The sequence below is a fragment of the Leuciscus leuciscus genome (assembly GCF_965113295.1).
Source record: "Leuciscus leuciscus genome assembly, chromosome: 17".
NCBI classification, from domain to species: Eukaryota; Metazoa; Chordata; class Actinopteri; order Cypriniformes; family Leuciscidae; genus Leuciscus; species Leuciscus leuciscus.
The window spans coordinates 26,473,543-26,495,113 of NC_138741.1; the positions used below are offsets into that span (position 1 = coordinate 26,473,543).

Genomic DNA, 21,571 nt, shown 5'->3' on the forward strand with positions numbered 1-21,571 from the left:
TCATTAAATGGGATTAAAACGTTCACTTTCACACATTATGAACACAATTTTATTGACTTAAAAAGACATATCCATCTCTTTTACAAAGGAGTTAAGAGAGCACTGATTTATAGCATATAAAAAAATAAGTATTTTAACAGACAGTTCGCAGACTAACAAAAAGAAAGTTTTACATATGTACAATAGCCAAGAAATGTTATACAAGCCAATATACAGACTTTAAACTAGCTAACTAATTTACAAAATAAACCAGTGTAACATCAAATATACAAATCTCATTTTATGAAGCGTTGTAGTTCCTATGTAGTTTTTCCTTTTCCAGTCTTGTCTAAATCGCACGCAAAACAATTGCATAGTGATAACTAAGCTCAAACTGAGGGATCCCTTGAAGTTATCCACCTCACTGGATGTGACAATAGCGTTAAAAACCTTTGAAATGCTTTAGAGATTGTTAAATATATGTTGCTGTTGAGGTGGGGAATATGGTGAAGCAAGGGTAGGTTTTCACAACTAAAACAATCAAAAACCATAAACTGACTACTCAAACTTCACTGATTACTTTCAAAACAAACAAAAAAAGAAGGAAGAAAGAAAGAAAGTGGATACACTATATCCTTAATTTATTCCTAAATTCCTTATGCTATTTATATAGGTTGACCATTCCCTAAAACAAGAAACCTTTCTACGTCCCAATATGCATATATTAGAACCTTTTGAAAGGCACTCAACATATGTATATAAACTAGCTTTTCTGTAACAATAACATAGACTGTTTGTAGGGAATTTAACATCTATTATTGCTTTAACATGTATTCATGTGATGTGTTTAATAGACAGTGGTTTGTTTCAGCGAGATGCAAAGACAATAACATTTGTGTAATCTCATTAGCAGACACTCACAGATGAAACGGCTTTACTGTTAAAAGTCACTGGGCAAATTCAATTATTCCTAAAAAGGTCACCTGGAAAACCAACCATAACCATCCCACAAAATCCCCAGTGCAAACGATTACAATCAGCTTGACCTTCATGGTGCTACGGGAGAAACAATCCAATGTTAAAAGATTAAGTAAAAACTATTTATTTTGTATTTTTAATGAACTTCAATGGGAAAAAAACCAAATGCTCCAATATGGAGGTTAGGATGAGTTAACAGCTTTTCACATCTATTGCCACAAAGAGTGGATACACAATCGCTAGCAAAATCGGAGAATACAGAGAATCTGGCTGGTCAAGTAGGTTGAGTATTGAAATCAACAACAACAACAAAAAAAAGTCAAATCAACAAAACGTCTTTGGATATACCAGAGGCACAGCAGGTGGTACCCATGGCAGCAGGACTTGCACAGGAAACAAGAAATAAATACATTTTAAAAAACGTGAGCAGCAGTAAACCTGAATCATTGACTGGTAGATCCTATTTGTGGTCTATTAACATCTTGCTCATTTGAATCCGGTTTAAGATCCGAAGAGCCAGTCACCTTATTTACAACAACATCTTGGGGCTTTAACCCTAGAGGAACCAGTTTAGGCATAGGCCGCCATGCCACATTGGTCCCTTCATTGGCAGATTGACCCAAAGTAGCTTCACATGCAGCCTTCATGTGCAACAGAGGTGGCGGAGTAGGAGCATCACCTTTAACATTGCACGTTGGGGCATTCGGACTTTCAACGTTTGTTGATGGTGCAACTCCAGATTCGGATGATACCGAAGGTGAATCGGACCCAAAGATGACTTTGACCAAGTCATCCACTTTGGGTGGGATATCGATTTCATCTTTAGATTCTGGAGACATCAGATCTTCATCTAGAGTTAGGAACAAGGGACTGAGAGCACGTTCATCATCCCTCTCTACATCTGCCTGCTTGTCAGAACATGGCTGTACCTCGTCTGGCACAACAATTCTCTGATCTTCGTCTTCATTATTCAGCTGCTGGCTAAGAAGAACAAGTTCGTCAAGCAAAGACATCAGATTTTCATCCTCAGGGTCGCTGCGGTCATCCTGACCCTTCTTCTCCAGTCCTTCTTGGTTGGACGAAGTAACAGATGCACTGATCTCATCTCCTCCTTCAGGCTGTTTTGGGAAATCCTTGGGTTGAGGCTCATCAACAACTGCCCTTTCCTCCAAATTAGATATTTTAACATCAGAGGTATTCTGCTGATTCTCCACTAGTGCAGGGACAGATTTTGGCTGTGCCTGGGCAACAGATGCATCTTCCACAACTTTCTGTGGTATTACCAGATTCTCCACCGGTGAAACCAGAGAAATAACATTGGTGATGTTTGGAAGGTTGGCAGAATCCACTGAAAATGATGCATTGTAAAATAAATTATCCATTTGAATTTCACTGAACAATGTAGAAAAATCTGATTCATTATATATGACAATATCAGCCGAGGAAACTCACCTTGAGTATTAATATTAACAGGACTGTTTGTAATTTTGAATAACTGAGGCTGCAATACTGGAAGAGAATTTTCCACTCTAAGCGGATGAGATATTGTAGGAACTATGGACACAGATGCTACACCTAGTTAAAAAAAGAATACAAAAACACAAATGCGTGTTATCTAATCACTTACTTTGTGACATTTTGAAGCATCAATTGACCTGTTTAGAGACAAACCTGGTGTAGATGATTGCTGTGTCCCTACTGAGGTGATGCCAATTGGTTGTAGTGGGTTGTTTATGGTTATGATTTGATTGCATTGAACCATGGTATTCATCAGAGGAAATAATTGAGGTATACACACTGAAAAAACAAAAAAACAACAGACATCAAAGAGTGTGAACCTAAAAAAAAATCAATTTCAACCAAGTCAAATCAACATGGCACAAGTACTGTATTGTAAATGTTTTCTTGGACTAACCATTAGTTAAAAGAGGCTCTTTGACTGGAGATCCTTGCATCACCTGGGATGAAGCACGGGACAGAATGTTTGGCCGCATTCTCTCACGAGGTACTGGGAAATGTTTTACAGGACTTAGGACAGAGACTGGTTTCTTTTGTGGACTGGAGTTAAAGGATGGCTGAGTAGGTTTAGACATGCTGCCTTGCGGTTTATCCTGAGTTTTAATGGTGTTTTTGCTACTATCAAGGTCTGTTAGTTTTGAGGTTGGAGTGGATTTCAAAACACTTTTTGTCTCTTCCAGGCTTTTTTGTTTTTTAATACTCAAGTCTATCGGTTTGGAGGGAGAAAAGGTGGGTTTTGGAACATCTTTTACTTTGTTCTGGAATGCCAAACCTTTCTGTTTACTATTAAGATCAACAAATTTAGGTTTGGGTTTAGGTTTGGGTTTAGATTTAGACGTTGCCTGGTTAAGCTGGGACTTTATCTCTTTTGCATTAGTTTGGGCCTCCAGGGCTTTTTGTTTAGCAATAATTTCATTAAGCTTCTGGCTGATGGACTCTTTACTCTTGTCTGTAGACAAAAAGAGATACAAACTTTATTAGCAATGTTCACACATTCAAATTATATCATTTTATATCAGAATATATCAATGAAATATCCCCACAGCTCCTTGTTAATCCTTTAAGCATGTGCCCATGAATAAACAAACAAATAGTCTAACAAAAATAGATGAATCCCACACACTGCAATACCTTGCAAATCATATTTCAATGCAACGTTTAGGTCATGCGACCATCAGGATGGTAGCATGACCTAAATGTTGCATTAAAATATGATTTGCAAGCGTGCAAGATTAATATATTTATACAAAATATGTTGCTGATCTTTAATAACAGCTTGGATATTATAAAAAAATATTCCATAGTCTGAAGGACAGCCTTACCACACAATAGTGAAAGCGTCTGTAGGTAACACTCCCTCTTAATTCGCAGCTTCTCTCTTCTTTTTACTAAGTGGTCCTCCTGCTTAACCAGAGACTCAATCTCTTTATGACCCTTGAAATAAGTAAGAAAACGTGTCAAAACATTAAAACAATATTTTCTGTGAAATTACAAGCATAAACTGTAGCAAAACCAACAACAAACCTTGGTGAGGATGCTCAATCTGGAAGCGTCACGATTCTTTGAGGACATTCCTAGTGTTTCCTGAAGTTTAAGAAATAACTCTTTGAGTGTGTGGCGCCTCTTTCTCTCCAGCCTCACTCTCTGCACAAAGAAGTTACATAACACAATTTATTAAATACAAAAACTATCTTACACATACATGTTACAAAATACATAGAAAGGGTTGGGTCAGTCATTTGAAAAAATAAAATAAAAATGTACGTATGGAACGGAGATAATAGAACCTACCCTGACCTTCACTTCCAAGCTTTCATCATGAATGTGCTTCTGGTTACTGCAAGAGCAAAATGTTTTTAAAAGACAAGTCATTTTGTAGATTTTTCACAGGAACTGGTTCATTTTCTTAGGCAAAGCATCTATTTCCAAATGCTTTCATAGTGTAAATGCAGATCAGGTTAAATACCAAAACTAAACATCAAAATAATGCAAACTACAGTTCCACATAATCAAACATCAATCAGGTGTTCGTTACCTATGATGTTGATTCCGTCTAATTGCAGATGCCCTCAATTTCGCGATACTGTTTTCCTCTGCAGACTCAATGGTCTCAATATCAACCACCACCTCTGCAAAATCTTTCATCTCAGAGTCCAAACCATCCGTATCCTCCATCCTCTCCCCTTTATCAGAACCCTGAAAAACAGCAAAAATATCTAGCCTGAACAAGCAATATAACAGTTCGATGAGCTACACAGATTCAGTTACAAAAGGTGAAAATAATCAATTATATGACGCTCTTACACTAAAACTACATGTATCTTCTTGGTCATCATCACTGTACAGGTCAGAGTCATCAGTCAATTCTGTTACATCTGAATCAATCTCTTCCTCTTCGGGATCTGGTGTTTTGTCAAAATCTGTTTCCTTCACATTGGGATTATCTCTGTTATCAGCTTCAGCCAAACTCAAATGTTTCAGCGCTCCATGCTCATTATGTGAAGGGGCTAAATCTTCTCCAGAAAATTGCCTGGATTTTGGATAGGTGGCAGCAGAAGATAAACTCTCTGATACATTTCCTGCTATTTGTTTAGAAACATCACAGCTATTTTGTTTAACAGGATCCAGCTCAGACTGCTTATGGACCTGACCGACTGGCCCCTCTGTTGAAAGTGAGCTAACAGAAATGGTGGTCTCAGACTTAGTGGAGTCTTTGTTCAGTAGTGTTGAACTTCCATGTTTTAATGTAAAGTCACTCTGTGAGAGGATAGGAGAGGAAGCTGGATTGGTAATTCCAGTGTCTTGGACAGGATTTGGTGAGAGAATTCTTAATGTGCAAGTGCCAGATTGTCCCAGAAAACCTGGGACAACTTTAAGGGTAGAAGGAAGGCTGCTCAATGAGACTGACTTGGATGCAGTGAGTGTAACTGTCTTGCTACTCATAGACGAAGATGTAGAGACTGGTACAGTGACAGTAGGCTTTGACTGCATTTGAGTCGTTGGGTTGGAAGATGTGACTATGGTGGCACTGCCACCCTGAGGCTTATTCAGACTGATTGTAGCCGGTGCGTGCAAACGGATAAAGGTTGCTGTGGGAAAAACAGAGGCATAATTAATGTCTTTTGGGATAAGCACACATTTGTTTTGCCATTTCCCCCAAACAAGTTTATCAACTCTTCACCAAATTTGAGTAAAATAATCAAGCTGTACAAAAATGACCACATGGATTTTAATATTAAACATTGGTTGTCAGCAAAACATTAGCAAAATGAAACTAGGACTTTGAATGCTTTTTCGAAAACTTGAAAATCGTGAGACCATTCCTTAAGTTTAAATTTTTTACCAAATGGCTAAATGTGCTAATATAAAATTTTCATTCAATGGAATTTAATCTCTACCCTTTGTACTAAAAATGATACAAAGTAATAATGTAGATTACACAAATTTCTCAAAGTCAGTCATAATTCTTGTCTGTGACGCTGCGATTTGTATCCACTGGGGTGCTTATAAAATATAGTTGTAAGCTGTTAAGTGCTAATAGCCTACTTATTTAATTATACTTATATATATATATATATTTAATGGTTTTCATGAACCATTTAAAATGGTATTCCTGAACCACTTACGTTGGCCTTGAGATAGGAGATTGGGTTTGATGGCTTTAATTTGACTTAGAGGTACCAACTGCATGAGTTGGCCATTAGGATTACGGTACAATGTGTTTCCATCAGCCGTCTTCACCACCTGAAGCAGCATCTTTTGGCCTGGGGTCTGTGGGGGACGAGTCTGTGTGACAGGCTTTGTAATCCGAGGACCACTATTGGGGAGGCCTGTATTACAGGACATAACTTTGATCAAAACAGTCTTTTTCCCAGGAGTGGTTGATCCAGGTGAAGAGACAGTAGTTGATGGCATTGGACCAGACCCACCTGAAAATATGGAAAATATTCATTATGGCAACTTAAACATTCAAATGATTTAATTAGTGAAATAATTCAAGGACAGTGTGAAGCATATAAAGTCAGTAGACCCAAAGCGCCACACTAGCCCATAATTAAAAGGGTTAGTTTATCTCCTTAAAAGGGTTAGTTCACCCAAAAATGAAAATTTTGTTATTAATTACTCATCCTCATGTCGTTCCAAACCTGTAAGACCTTTGTTCATCTTTGGAACACATATTAAGATTTTTTTGATGAAATCCGATGGCTCAGGGGGGGCTCCATTGACGGCTATTTAATTAACACTTTGAAGGTAAGAAAGACACCCAAAAAGGTAAGAAAGATATAATTAAAATAGTCCATGTGACTACAGTGGTTCAACTTAATTTTAGGAAGCGACAAGAGTACTTTCTGTGCGTGAAAAAAAACTAAATATTGACTTTATTCAGTCATTTATTCTCTTCTGTATCAGTCTCAATGGAGCCTCCCCTGAGCCATCGGATTTCATCAAACATGTCTTAATTTGTGGTCCGAAAATGAACGAAGGTCTTAAGGGTTTGGAACGACACAAGGGTGAGTAATTAATTTTCATTTTTGGGTGAACTAACCCATTAAGGAGAATAAAGATGGTGACCGATTGGGTTCACAATAGCAAACTGCTATTAAAATCACTATGTAGTATAAGGAGCATTCACACTGACATTGATTAAATGCCTGTATTCCTATTGGCAGTTGGCACATTATGTCACTGTGCATTTACATCAAGTTGAACAATGCTCACCATAGCTGCATCACAAATTGTCTCTGATGCTTATATGGTCACAAATTGCCAGTTTTTAAAAAATGTGTGACATGATCTGATTGCTTCGTTTTAAACATTAAATTTGTTTAGGTCTGTGTTTAACAATTACCATAAATTTTATAATGATGAATCCAGAGAAGCCAAAACATATTCATAATTTTCCTTAATTTTTAATTTTCCAGTGTCACGCATTTTTACATCTCAGTCTGCAAAAGGACAGATCTAACATTAAGATATACTGCGTAATGTGAAAATCAATGATGGTGAAGCTCGGCGCTAAATTAAGCTCATGGAAGATTATTCAACCTACAATAGGTTGAGTCACAAATGATGATAACAGAAGATAATGGGAAGGGTACACAAAGCAGGAAGATGAAAGTAACCCGGCGTCTTTCTTTGAAGCAACAGCAAGCTTTAAAAACACAAGAACAGACCCATATGAAGGCCAAGTATGTTAAATTCTCCCAGTAGATGCATGGCCAAAGGGTTTGTTGGAGAGGGAAGCACAGACACAAAATGGCAAACCAAGGAAGCCAGGCTTACCCAGAGGCAGGCTGGGTGATTTAGGGAGAATGGTGATGGTAGGGGCTTGGGCATTTGATACAGTGGGAAAATTGGTGCTACCTGCAGAGTCTGAAGGCTCAGACACCTGGGTTATCAAGTCTGCTTTAAGAGGAGAAAGAGCCACCCCAGGAGCACCAGCCTCTCTGCCAATCATCAAGGTTGAAGGGATGACAATTTTTGGAGCAGAAGGCTGTAAGTGTGAGGTGCTAGTGTTGTTTTGAGAGTTGATGTGGTTGACCACAAACTGGGTGAAGACCTTTCCCACAGGGGGCTTGGTCACTGTGCAAAAAACAAATTAAGGAGCAGGTTAAGTCTGCCACTTAAGTTATGCACATATTTACATGCAGTACAGCTGCACAAATGTAACAGTGTTATACACTGCTTAGTCATATACTGGACGTCCACTATATTGGTCAATACACTTGAGAGGTCTGGAGGTGAACGCTGTAAACCTTTACATGACTTACCTACAGATTTGATGATGGGTGTGTTTGTAGAAGTAGACGTGCTGGTAACTGTGGTTACTGTGGCAACAGTAGAAACCGGAATGGATGGGATAGAGGCCTTTGTAACGGTTGATTTTGTTGGACATATTCTCCCTGTGATGTAAGCTGCCAGTCTGTTGGCAGGATGCAAAGCTCCCATCTGCCCCAGCTCTAACTTGGCTTGTGGGTATGGCTTTCCATTGACCTGCGAAAAAAATTTATCGCAAGTTTTAAAGGACTGCTCCTACTTCATTAAAAAAATAATCATACCTTTAAATATAAAGACATGTCTTAAACAGGCAGTACTTTAACTACTCTTAAAGTCAACAAAAATTATGTTGCCAACTTCAGGTTAGTTTATGATATTTTGTACTCCTAAATACATCTAAAAAGTTTTGCTAGGTAATTGCACGCATACCATTATTCGGCCTGGGGCATCGGGTGCTTTTTTCTCAGCCTTGAGCAAGCCTGCAGGGCAACACCTGGAGAGGAAGGGCAGACCTTTCACCTTACTCTTCTCTACATGCTTTTTCAGCTCAGCTTCATTTTGTGTAACCTTCTCATCTTCTTTCTTCTCCACAGGTCGAGAGATGGTGACTTTATATGTTTCGACGGAACCATCATCTGTCTCTTGTAGAGTCTTGGAAACTGGCTCAATAAAGTACTTGCCAATCCAGAAAGGATGCTTCAAACGATCCTGAGCCATGTGCTCACACACTATGCGCATAATGTAATTTCTGATGTCTGTACTTGTCCAACTGCATTCGGATATGATCTCAAGGCGTTTTGCAGGGCCAGACAAATTAAGAGGTACAAGCTCACCCTCCTCAATATCTATGAGCAAAAGGGGGGAAAAAGAGGGGTTTCAATTTAAGGACCAGCTTTGTAAAACATTTTAAAGTCCTTTGAACTTGACAATATGTTGTTTGGCAATAAACTATGATTACACCAACTATTAAAGCGTTAGTTCACCCATAAACAAAAATTCTGTCATTAAATACTCTATTACTTTTATGATGTCTTTACTACCTTTCTGGGGCTTGAAAGTGGAGGTTGCGTAGGCTGTCAATAGAGGGACAGAAAGCTAGATTTCATTAAAAAGATCTTCATATGTGTTCCGAAGATGAATTAATGTCTTACGGATTTGGAACGACATGAGAGTGAGTAATGACAGAATTAAAATTGTGTGAACTAACTCATAATAACAAATGATCAGTAAACTAACTAATAATCAGTAAAGGAAAACGGACCTTGATTAGAGACCTGCAATATGTGGTGCTGGTCAACCTGGCAAAAGTACAAGAGTGTACAGTGTAAATTCATGTAAATTTGTCTTAACCAAAAAATATGCCATCCTTCATGTAAGAATCTCACCGTTTTTTGTTTAGCATGACACCTGGAGTCAAACGGTCGCGAACGAGCACATGTCAGTGAGCCATCCATATTGTCCTTAATCATATTCAAATTTTTCTCTTCCACCTGAATACAGAAAGGAAATATTTAAGATATCCAAGTGTACACAGATGAAATTATGAAACTACACGACATGTGACGTATTTGATAACAGGAAAAAAATTGCACATGAAATTATAAACCCATTAAAAGCATGTTTAAATTAACTGTGATCAGTTATGATTGCAATGTATTCTAAATCTTTGAGTCTCACCGGTTTTTGTTTTAAAGGACTGAAAAAGCTTTCCAGGTCGTGTTGAAGCTCTCGAGACAAGAGTGCTGGAGATGGAGCTCTTGTAGGAGGAGGAGAGAAAAGAACCTCTGAATCAGAACGTTCTCTTTTTCGAACCCATAATGTACTCACACGTTTGGCCGGTTCAGGAGCTGTCTCCGGATCAGTCAGAACTGCAGGAGATGGTCAAGGTAAATTTTATTTGCATAACTTTTCTCAGTACAAATTGTTTCAAAGCAGCTTTTCAAGCAAAACAAGCTAATTGGAAATATACATGAATATTACGATAAAATAACAAGTTGTCAAATGTTAGTTATAACAATGGTACAGCTATTGCAATAAATATCCATTGAATAAACTGACCATAAGTTTTTCTCTTTTTGTTTTTCTTCTTCCATTTAGCCTTGTTCTCCTCGGACACTCCTTGAGGTTCAGGCTCATCTGCTGTACTTTCTTCCTGTTTGGGGGTCTTCAGTGCAACAACTTTGCGTCGCAGGCAGCTACAGCCCAACATGCACTGTGGTTTTCCACAGTGATGATGTCGCCTCAAGTGCACCAGACTGGCACACACGCAGCCAAGCCTACAGAATACATTGAGGCAGGGTGGTGCACGTCGTCTTATAATTCTGATGGCATCAGGGTTTCCTTTTGATACCCCCTTAAAACCGAGAAAAAGAGATAAGAAAGAGCATAAGGTGTCTTGGAGAACATGATCCTATAGCTCAATTATGTTGTTAATGACTACAAAACCCAATATCTGTCCTAAGAAGATGTACGCTAAGAAGATCCTCATTTTGACTTATACCTCAGAGGTGACAAGAGTGGCCAGTGCGATGGCTGCCCTTTCTTCTGTAATATAGGTACGATGTCTGCCTTCCCACACTGCTCCATCTTCCACATCCATCAGCTTCACCAGAGTCTTAGGCAAACCTACACTACGTCCACCTGTGCAACTCGATTGTGTGGAGCCAGAAACTTCAACCATGGGACTCTTATTAGGGGCTACAATTGCAGCAGTCTTTTCAGGACTCAAACTTGTGGATTCCTTCTTATTTTTAAATTTTTTGCTCTGTTGTGGCTTTTTCAAGCACAACGCAGGTTTGTTCACACTAAAGACTGTTTTTATTTGCTTTCCTGTACATGACTTTAAAGGTTTTTTGGATTTAAATTTCTCTTTGGACTTGATCGTTGGCTTGACTTTATTCTGTGTTGTGGATAAGGAAGCAGGTACTTGTTTCTTAAGGACACTATCCAGGGTACGAACGTAGCTAGTGCTCTTTGTGGGCAGCTGGTATGCTACAGACGTAGTATCAGTCTGTGATAAGTTAGCAGCTCGTTCGTCGATTAGTTTGCCCTCGCTAGCCAGATACTCATCCAACATGTCACTACAAAATGCAGAGAGGTTCTTCTGCCCTGCATCTGTGCTTGACACGCCTGCAAATAAAATGTAATGCAAAAATCATCAATTTAGCAGCATCATACCAACATTTCAAATTAGTTAATATCAGAGTATATTCTTGTAACAGAGTATAAGAGTATATTCTAGTAATAAATCACTGATAAAATAGCATACCTTCAGTAATAGATCCTGATCCAGCAAACTTATCTCTCCAACCTTTAATTTTAGTAATGTCAGTGGTTTTTCCTGTCCTTGAAACAAACTGGACTGCAAAGGGGAAAAATGCATTAATGACAATGAAAATGCCTAAATAATGATTTAGGTTATCTGCTTATTGTTTGCTGTTATTATTATTAAGATGTGTTACCTTGAGATGATGCTGAACTTCCTTCGGGTGAGAGAACAGGTGGGGGAATGGGTAATTGCACACCCAGATATTGCAGGTCAATTTCAAGGTTTAGATCAAGCAGATTCAACTTTAATCCCACTACGAAGAAAAACAAAATTAAACATTATTGCAATGTTGTACACTGTATTGTTATATAATTTAGAGATTCAGAGAATTCCAAAATCTAGAACCTTCTTGCAGCACTGGATGAATGACCTGTCTGTGCTTCATGAGTTTCAGATCACATAAAAGGGTTTTCTCTAGCACCTCAATCTTTTCCTGCATATTTTCGTCACTGCCACCTGTTTAAATAATAATAAATAAAAAAACTGTAGGTGATTTCAAAGTGGTTCTTTAACATCAACCACGGTGAGGTGTTCGGTTCTTACCGTCTGGATACTCTGTGGTTTTTTGTGCCATCTCCGTTTTGGCATCATCTCCAAGGTGAATCTCAAGAGCTTTCTAATTCAGGATTAAGGTGTTCAGAATGTCACATAGATGTATTATTAAATATATGGATAGTATACTGTAGATGTTACATACACCAGGTCAATTAAAAAGTTTAAAACATTTTAAAGTAGTAAAGCAAAGCAAATACAGCTAAAGTGGTCCTTTAATTAAAATTAGCTGTAATCCAAATATTCTAAAGCCAATCAAAAATCTTTGTAAGAGCAGACACTAACAAAAAAACAACAAAATATATATTCAAATTCAGCATATATAGAAGACACATTCACTCAGGTTTGATGTCAAGAACCATTTACAAAAAATAAGAGGAAATTACTTATTTGACATCAAGGTTCATGCGATCATCATATGGATGTTTTAAAATAAGGGTGAGTAAAAACTACATTTTCATTTTTGTGTGGTCATTTCCTTCAAAGTTCTAAAGTTACCAGACAAGTTAATTGTTACCTTTGACATGAAGGAGACAAACAACTGGCCGTCGACATCCTCCAGGCTGGGCAGCATTGGGACAGTTACAGGTTTTTCAAACACCTCATCATCTTCACTGAGCTTCAATTTTCCGATTTTTTTCGGTTTTGCCTTGGACTTCTTGAAAGTGCCTCCATGAGAGGATTGATTAATTGGTTCAGGAACAATGTGATCAGAAACACTGGTCTCATAACTAACAGCTGACTGCAAGTCATTAAGAGGCCCTGGTCTATCAGAGCATTGACTTTGAGAGAACAAGTCAATTGTTCCTCTGAGATGTTCTGGCCCATCGGGGACACTTGGTGACAATGATTCTCTAGAAGTTACAATTGCATCCAGTGGTCTTTCTGGAAAAAAATCATTGATCTTTCTGGCAGGCACAGGCTTGTCATTGAATAGACCTAATGGAAAAAGGTCAGGAGAGGAAAAAGCTGTGCAATTCAATAATCTTTCTGGAAATGAATCAAGGGTCTTTCGAGGAGGTACTGGTCTTTCATAGAATAGACTTGGTGGAAATGGGTCAGGAGAAGAAGGAGCTGGGCTGGGCAAGGAGAAGGCTGGGGAAGATGGGTCATCGAACGGCAAGGAAAGGGATTCTTCATGTGTGAACAGAGAGTGTGGAGGGATTTCTTCAGAAAAAAGCTCAGGACATGAGCCCTTGGAACTGTCTAGAAGACAATCGGAAATAGATGCACTCTCAGCAACATCAGGCAATGAGGCAAGTTCCTGATAAGGACCATCGTTGTCTGTACAAGATGGCACACCAAAATCTGATGTAGTGACAGAGGGGACAATTGGTGTGACAAAGTCATTGTTAACTTCAGGTGTGATAGATAAACGAGTGTCATGAACAGTGTCACATGTAAAGAGAGTTGAAATGTCTGACTGAGACCTGAGTGTGTTGTCAAGATCTGGAATAGAAACAGCATCAGCATTATGGAACACACTAGATATTGTGTCAGATTCAGATTTGGAGGAAGTGGTAGTGTTGGGGGCACGGAATGAATCACTGCCAACTGGGAAATGTGAAAATCCATCAGATAATTGCATTTCTGCTGGTACGGGGGATGCAGTTGCTGATGAAGATGATAATGCAGTGGACAGAGATGTAATGTTGATTGCATCTGTTGTTGATGATGTAACTTTTTGAGACATTGAGGTATGTACTGGATGTGAATCTATGATAGTGGTAACACAAGGGATGGAAGACATCAAAGCAGATGATCTTTCAGGGGTTAAGAAAGGTTCACATGACTTTTCAGAGTCTAAGGATGAGCTGGGTGTGTCAGATTTTGGTGTAATAGGTCTTGTCTTAGACTTTCTCTGTTTAAGGAACTGAGCAAGGAGTGGTAGGGGTACACGTTCTGGCCGCTTATGTGGTAAGGTTTTCTTCATGTTTGCTTTAGACTTGGCCTCAGTGTCCAGAGATGAAAGGGTCTCCATCCCCTTTTCATTTGTGTAGGGTACATTTTGGTCACTGGATAATGTAATCTTGTCAGCTTTGTGTTCATCTATTTCTGTTTTAGTCTCATCTGTCTTTAATAACTCCGTTTTTGAGGATGTGTCTGTGCTTTCACATTTGTGAATGTCACCTACCACAGTTTCATCATTACTAACAAGTTGTAATATATTTTCTGTTTTGGATGATATGTCCATCACCTCCTTTTGATCATTTGTGCAAGTTGTTTGCAAGGCCACACCATTCTTCTTGATATTCTCAAGTGATAACCTTTTGACTTTCACGTGAGCACCTTTAATGAAGTCTGAAAATGCAGATGATGATGGACGCTTCTTACTACTGTTAGAGAAAGGATACAAAAATAAGACAGAAAAAAAAAAGTTAACATTTGTCAAAATTGGCAAATATCTGAAAATATTTGTATATGCAGCCTAGGGCCTAAAAACACTCTACAATTATGTGAAAGCAAACACTTCGAGCTACAGCACACAACAGGAAAATGCATTGGTCATGCGTTCACACAGTTGCATAGAGTATGTTGCATTGAGTTTGTAAATCTAATTCAAACTAAAGTAACATTTTGCTTCCATTTGACAAATTTATTAACTCTACTTACCAGACACCTTGAACATTTGTTTCTACAATAGAAGCATCACCATTAACAACTTTCTTTTCTCCATTTGTAGGGCTGGGACCGTCCTGGTCCTTATTGACCTTTACAGCAGCATTTCTCTTCATAAACAGAGTTTTCAAATTGTTCAAGGTTGTCATCTCCCTGCTTAGCTTGAGTTCACTCCCAGTTTCCTCAGTAGACATTCCATTCTTTACCTTAGATGAACGGGCGTTGACTGCATCCTCCCTGAAACCTTTGGCAAATGGGTTGTAGTCAATTTTGAGCTGGGTGATGCAAAGGTTTTGATAAGCTGTGACTGCAAAGAACTCGGTCTGAGAAAAGCTTAGAGTTGTAACGTCGGGATTGTTAACTTGAATGTCTTCAGTGGCTTTGTCTGCAGGTATGACATGAAGTCGAGGAAGGTATCGGTGCATTGAGTGCAAAATAATATGGTCCTCTTGGTCCATGTTGTTGCAAAGTTTCAGTCTGTAAAATGAAACAGGGTACTGCATCCAGTGTAGGCCAGTAGCAGGGGATTCTGGGTGTACAAACAAACGTGAAACATGAGGCTCAGCCTTCCCATTGGTTTCCCATCCTTTCCCACTCCATTTGTACCTGTGGTTATCAACTGGAACAATATCCATTGCCAGCACATAATTCTGGAAAGGTTCCATTCCAGAGAGACGAAATCGGCAATAGGGGAACATTCTACGACCTTGTTTGGTCAGAATCATCTCAGTCTGACACCTATAGAACTCATTCCACATACTGTTGTTGTCCAGTGTAACTGTGATGCCCTTACATCTAGCATCTGCTGCCAAATGTTCTGACTGTGAGCTGTTGTTGGTGTCTGCAAATGTAGATGATGGATGAATGCCTGTTACAGCAGAGCCGATTGAAGAATTCACCATTTTATTTGCTTCACTAATTGCCATCAGACTGCTCTTGTCTTTCCCAGTATCACCAGACTGCAACTGTTTGAGGACAACAAAGATGGAAGGTGGAGTGGTTGTGGGAGGTGCCAGTGTTGGGGCAGTCATGCCCTCTTCATGAAGCACCATTGCACCCTGCTCCTTTGTATCTGCCATGGGAGTTAAGAAGTCATCTGGATAGCTTCTGACCCTCTCATCTCAGGGTATTTCAGGTCTACATCCTTTAAAAAACAAAACATAAATGACATGACATGGTCAAAGCATGTTTGACAGCTAGCAACTGTAAAGATTAACATTCAAGCAAATTATAAACAGTTTTTATTTGTGTTACTCACTAGATTAGTCAACTACTAGTAAGTTGCATCCCTTCTTGGCCTGTATGCATAAAATTGTTAGAGGACAACAATTTAATTCCATAAATGCATTACCTTGTCTGTTTTCAAACGGTTTACACCTTGCTATGTAGTAAATATATTTTGTAGTGTATGGTGTGTAGTGTATGGTGCTTTGTGGACTACATCACAAGTGGTTATCCATCACAGGCCTCTAAGCATTGCATTAGCCAAGGTAGCCTAATACTTGTGAGGACATCTATGCAAGTCTGAGACAATGTACATCCTGGATATATTGGATAAGGGGTATTCAACTCTGCTCCTGGAAGGCCACCTAGCAGCACAGTTTAGTCCTAACAAACTCTTCAAAGGCTTCATGACACTTGGAAATTATATGCAGGTTAGGGTGTGGAACTTTGCATGAAGATGGCCATTTATGAACAGTGTTGAGTACCTGTCCTAAAATCTCTACCTCCACCTCTGGGTCTGTAAAGGACAAACGGTAATTGAAAAGCCTTGGTGTTTAGTTACATTTAAGTAAAAATGAACTGTAAACATATGGAGGTACATGCAGCATTGACTGAGGATCTGTTGCCTAAATAAGGGGAATTGATACAAGAAAATGTCATGGTACCTTGAACTTAAGTTACACATGTACATGGCAACAAGAAAGCGAGTTGTTTTATCCAATCACAAGTGGCCAGGACTAAATACAGGTGGAAACAGGGTCTAAAACAGGGTCTTTTGTGATTGGATCACTGAAAATATACGCAAGTAGTCAAAAACACAAGAAACCACATTGCACTTGTAGCAGGAACGCTATCCGTCTAGATCACCTTACGTGATATTTCTAGGATGTGTGGTGACAGAAAATAATAATAATAAAATAAAAATCACAGCTGCCTTCCTTATTTTCATATCATATATTTTCATATTTGCTTCCTTTCCCTCTCGCTGTAGTATTCAAACACTGCCTTGGACGCTCCCGCAAAACTGATAAAGAGCTTTGTGGTGTGTGTCGACAAATCTGAACACAAATTGTTACAGGAGATGTATGTTATTATCAAGCGGAAACGGTAATGCATCTCAACCGACCACTTGGATCACCGAAAACACATTAACACCAGGTAAAAACAGGGCCTTTGAGTAACTATTATCAAACAGCATCTCATCTAAAGGGCTCCGACTTAACCAATGTCATGACCACTACCCACCCCAAAATTGACTAGATAATCCAACAATGATAGACACTGTAAAGAAAAAAAATACCACTGTCATCAAATGCTATGGCTAAAGGGTTAGGGTCCACAAAAACAACAAAAAAATTTGGTGATGTCACTTCGCAAAGAAAGACCGCGAACATACACATTCTAGAACCGAATACGCATGCCTATAGAATAATAATGTAATACGCATGTTCGTATGGTCACTGTTTTCACAGATTTGCGTTTTTGTAGTTTACACGGAGACAATAATGGTATTCATTTTGAAAAACTTGCACTTTGAAACACGTTCTCAAAAGTTTGCGTTTTCTGGCCCCCAAAACGCTGTTGTTGTGTAAATGAATGACCAAAACGCATAAAGTTTTCAGTTTTTAGATAAAAAAAAAAACAACAACAAAAAAAACTGTTGTGTAAACTGCCCCGAAGTTCTGTGGTCTCTGTTCATTCATGTACACTGGATAGAAGAGTGGGGGTAAAATGATGTATGCATATTATAAACAGGGAAACCTCTATGGAATCAATCATTATTCTTGCAATTCCATTGGTGCCACTAGATGGCGCTAGATTAAGAATAAAAAAAGCAACTACTTCAGTGAAGAGAAATTTAAAAACAACATTTTCATGTAAACAATACTTAGTGTGACTGAGTTTCCAGACAATACATAGTCTCGAAAAGCAATTTGATAAAGTAGGTGCACACCGCACTGAGCATGCAGATAATATACGGATATTTTGTATTAAATTTTGCCACAAAACAAAACCTTCAAGAGTTGTCAAAAGACATGCATAACGTAGGCTAGATTATTTAGTTTTGTTTTTCCCCCCGATTTTTTTAAAAGCCTAGGCTACATATAGAGAAACCACATAATTGCCCTTTCTAATTTCAGGTTGCATAGTTGCACCAGGTTTTCATAGACAACCTGCAAACTCATTGATGCCACATTGTTCATTCTTGAAGAAGAGCATAAACCTTATTATGTAACTTGTCTATAGAGATTAAACTCACTGTTTCGGACTGTTACCTCAACTGAGCATTCTATCTGCAATAACGGTGTATCCTTTGTCCTACCTGTGACTTGACACAGCCTGGCTCTTCTGATACAGATACAGAAACAGAATATTTTAATCAAGAAATTAAAAAGGACATTGATCATATGACACCCTAAATGACAGTTAATTACCTAACAAACAATTGAAAACAGTGACAAACAGAATCATTTACACATTTTTTTTTTTTTTATGCAGGGCTTCTGGGAAAATTCTTACAGAATTGCTAAATCGCTTTCCAAAATAATAAAAATTCCAAACACTATCTCAAAAAACACATGATGCAGTATTCACTTAATGAATTCCCTGCAGATAGAGACTGAGCAAATTCATATAATTTATTCAATGTTCAGGCCTATAATATAGTGCATGTCAAGCAATTCATTTGCTTAAAATGATGTTTCAATAAAATTATTTGGTAATTAATAATAAAAACACAACTACTAGCTTTTATAAAATCAATAAGGCCTTGAGGCTGTGCTGTATTGTGAATATAGGCTAGTCACTCTGCTGTATGCCCTTTAGCTGTGACTATATTAACAATTTAGCACAAACTCTCGTATTTTATTGTTAAAATATGTCCATGTTACAACCCATTGTCTTTGTGCTGTGTAATGACACTCACTACCCGTTTAGAATAAGCTCGCCAAATTGTGGTAAATGCTACATTATCTCAAAAGTCAAAGATGTGCTAGAAATTGATTTGTTTACCCAAAGCTGGCACACAGCAATCATTTAATGAACATGATTTCTTCTTTCTAATCATCAGGGTCAACTAACATCATGTACTACATAGTACCAAATAGAAAGTGTTAAAAGGTGCGTTCACGCAATGTTGTAATTGCCGCAATTATGAGATTTCAACTTGTGTTCAAATGCTTGTAGAGCTCATAATTACAGCCTGTAAGATGGGAATTTTATGAGTGCTCCTACCTGTACCACCTGACCGCATCAGATTAATTTAGCCATTGATAGTGTTGCCAAAGAAATGCATAATTTCCAGGCTGAGTTTAACTCCACTTTTGTATACACTTCTCCAAGCACTTCCCCTTGAGGGAATCCCCACCGCCATTCCACTTCATCAAGTGGGCGAGGGAAGTTTAAATGGATAGACCCTCTACCCATCGATTTTGACTTCACAGGAGATCGCGCTTAATTTACCCCACACAACTCGTGTTTGATTTTTTATTTATTTTGACATTTAATCGCATAATACATGTAGCTACCTTAAGCTGACTACTATGGTTTGTTGTATTGTTATTGTAGTATGTGTAAATTTGTATACTTTCTCCAACAGCCCAAGCATACATACAGGCCTATAGAATGGTGCATAAAACAAATTCATAAGGAAAACATTTTAAATAGTAAATCCGCTCCATTGCGGATTCCAAACGATCAAGGGCTTATGGTGTTCCATTTAAACACACTGCAAGGGTTCTGCCAGTAGTGGGCACTCAGGCACTGTAAGCAATGACGTACATTTGAGTGAACAAGATGGAAGGAAGTTAGCGAGGGAAGGGCATAGAAAATTGGACTTAAACGCCACCCCAGTCCAAGGACATGAACAACGCCAAATAGAACGTCACGTGTTGTCATCTCGAGACTATGGTATTTACAACATGGTGTAACCATAGCAAAAACTTTCCTTGTCATGTGATCTCAACTCGTGAGGCAATACAATCTATGCAACTTAAAACAACTTTTAGTTGGCTACTTTAATGACTCAAATATTCATTCCGTGTAAGCATTATTTAAAGCTACACTGTGTAATATTTTAAATTGATTTTTAGTAAAAAAAACACTTTGTTCTTTCAAAATTACACATTCTCATTAATGTGTAATCACTTAAGTATTCTCGTAAGCGTAGAATCTGCAATTTAGAATACATACGAGCGAGTCGCTCGAATGGCGGAAGCCATGTTGTGCATCCATCTTGAAAATACATTAGACAAAGAGGGACATACCTGGAAATTCAGGCTTCGCCTTTCGCGTTTTTACACTCAGTGGCACCGTGACGAATGCAAGGGGGAGATTACTCATGACTGCCTGAGATTAAATAATACGGCCACCGTAGGAGTTAAAACGCCCTCGGAATGGGAGGGGCTAGAAAGTAATATTCAGTTGGTAGTCATATACAATTTTAGCTAGATGGGAGAAAATCCTACAGTGTAGCTTTAAACATTTTCTATAGAACTGTATTGTGCACCTTCCAAGGTGGGTGTCACACATTCCATTTATATGCATACTTGAAAAAGCAAGCAAATACAGTTTCGTCTCTCTCGAGTGGACAGTATAGATTTGCTGTATTATTATTAACATATGGGTACCTTTTTATAAATATTATTAAAATAATCATTTAAAAAGTTATAATATATGGAAGCAGCACTAGAATGATATGGCGGGTTTCGAAATAATACCTCATGCTTAAAGACTAGTGTGACTGCTGCATAACCTTCTAAAACGTATTAAAATAACTCAATTTATGTACAAAACTACGCAATTAATACACCAAAAAGGTTTTATTTATAATTTAGTTTTGCGACGTCACAACCTTATTGTTGTGCATAAAATCAAATATAATAAAAAAAAAAATGCATGTCAACGCCATAACATCACTTTAGCCACATGCTTTTGAAAAAAACATGTCCCATTTTTAATACACATCTATGATAATAATAAAAACTTGAAGAATAGCGTCAAACGCATTTGTAACGCAACGTGCGCATGATTACCGAAAAGGCGCACGTTACTATAACAACATTACTAGACTGCCCATTTTACCTAATTCACAGGTGAGCAAACGTGGCAACCACCGGCGTGCATAAATGTTATTTGTCCATTCAAAGTCAAGAAAATGAGTTTCAGTCACCTTTTGTGAAACAGGCGTCGAGATATATTCGTCGATGGCGCATGTCTCTAATAGGCCCGAGATCTAAAAGTTGGCGCGGACAGCGCGTGCACGTCGAAACATCTCGAATGGCGGGCGCAGCGCGCTGAGACTGAGAGGTGGTCTGCTCTGGCCACGAAGTAACAACGAAAAACACTCTTGTTCAGCGAACTTTTTCAATTACTTTAACAGACACAGCTGCATCCGGATTAGACTGTTACCTTTTGTCAATATGTAATGCATATTGTGCATACTCTCTCTCCTGTCTTCGTTAATGTTGTTTTTTTTTCCTCTCTCCCTTCTCACATTATTACACTGTGCGTCTCACCCTCCGAGGTTTACGTGCGTGCGGTGACGTCAGCACGTCGCCGTTCAAAACATTGCACGCGCTCGTGTGACTACCGTGC

General features: G+C 38.5%; 1 protein-coding gene across 9 annotated transcripts; it reads right to left on the reverse strand.

Moving 5' to 3' along the window:
- Positions 1–21: 21 nt before the first annotated feature.
- On the reverse strand, positions 22–21,528 carry mgaa (MAX dimerization protein MGA a). 9 transcript variants are annotated; one of them, XM_082142248.1, is made up of 27 exons: positions 21,386–21,505; positions 16,011–16,050; positions 14,747–15,896; positions 12,651–14,469; positions 12,125–12,197; positions 11,927–12,037; positions 11,715–11,834; positions 11,522–11,614; positions 10,754–11,382; positions 10,312–10,606; positions 9,931–10,121; positions 9,639–9,743; positions 9,515–9,551; positions 9,294–9,326; positions 8,683–9,098; positions 8,247–8,469; positions 7,759–8,058; positions 6,102–6,404; positions 4,780–5,564; positions 4,511–4,671; positions 4,267–4,312; positions 4,000–4,119; positions 3,798–3,909; positions 2,873–3,424; positions 2,629–2,754; positions 2,410–2,532; positions 22–2,305 (listed from the first exon to the last, which is right to left on the reverse strand). In XM_082142248.1, exons 3-27 carry the CDS (start codon positions 15,829–15,831, stop codon positions 1,401–1,403), a joined length of 8,763 nt encoding a protein of 2,920 aa, XP_081998374.1. In that variant the 5' UTR covers positions 15,832–15,896; positions 16,011–16,050; positions 21,386–21,505; the 3' UTR covers positions 22–1,400. The 9 variants fall into 9 exon arrangements, with proteins under 9 accessions (XP_081998374.1, XP_081998373.1, XP_081998372.1 ...); XM_082142247.1 differs by having other exon boundaries at positions 21,147–21,474; XM_082142246.1 differs by lacking the exon at positions 16,011–16,050 and having other exon boundaries at positions 21,386–21,528.
- Positions 21,529–21,571: the final 43 nt, after the last annotated feature.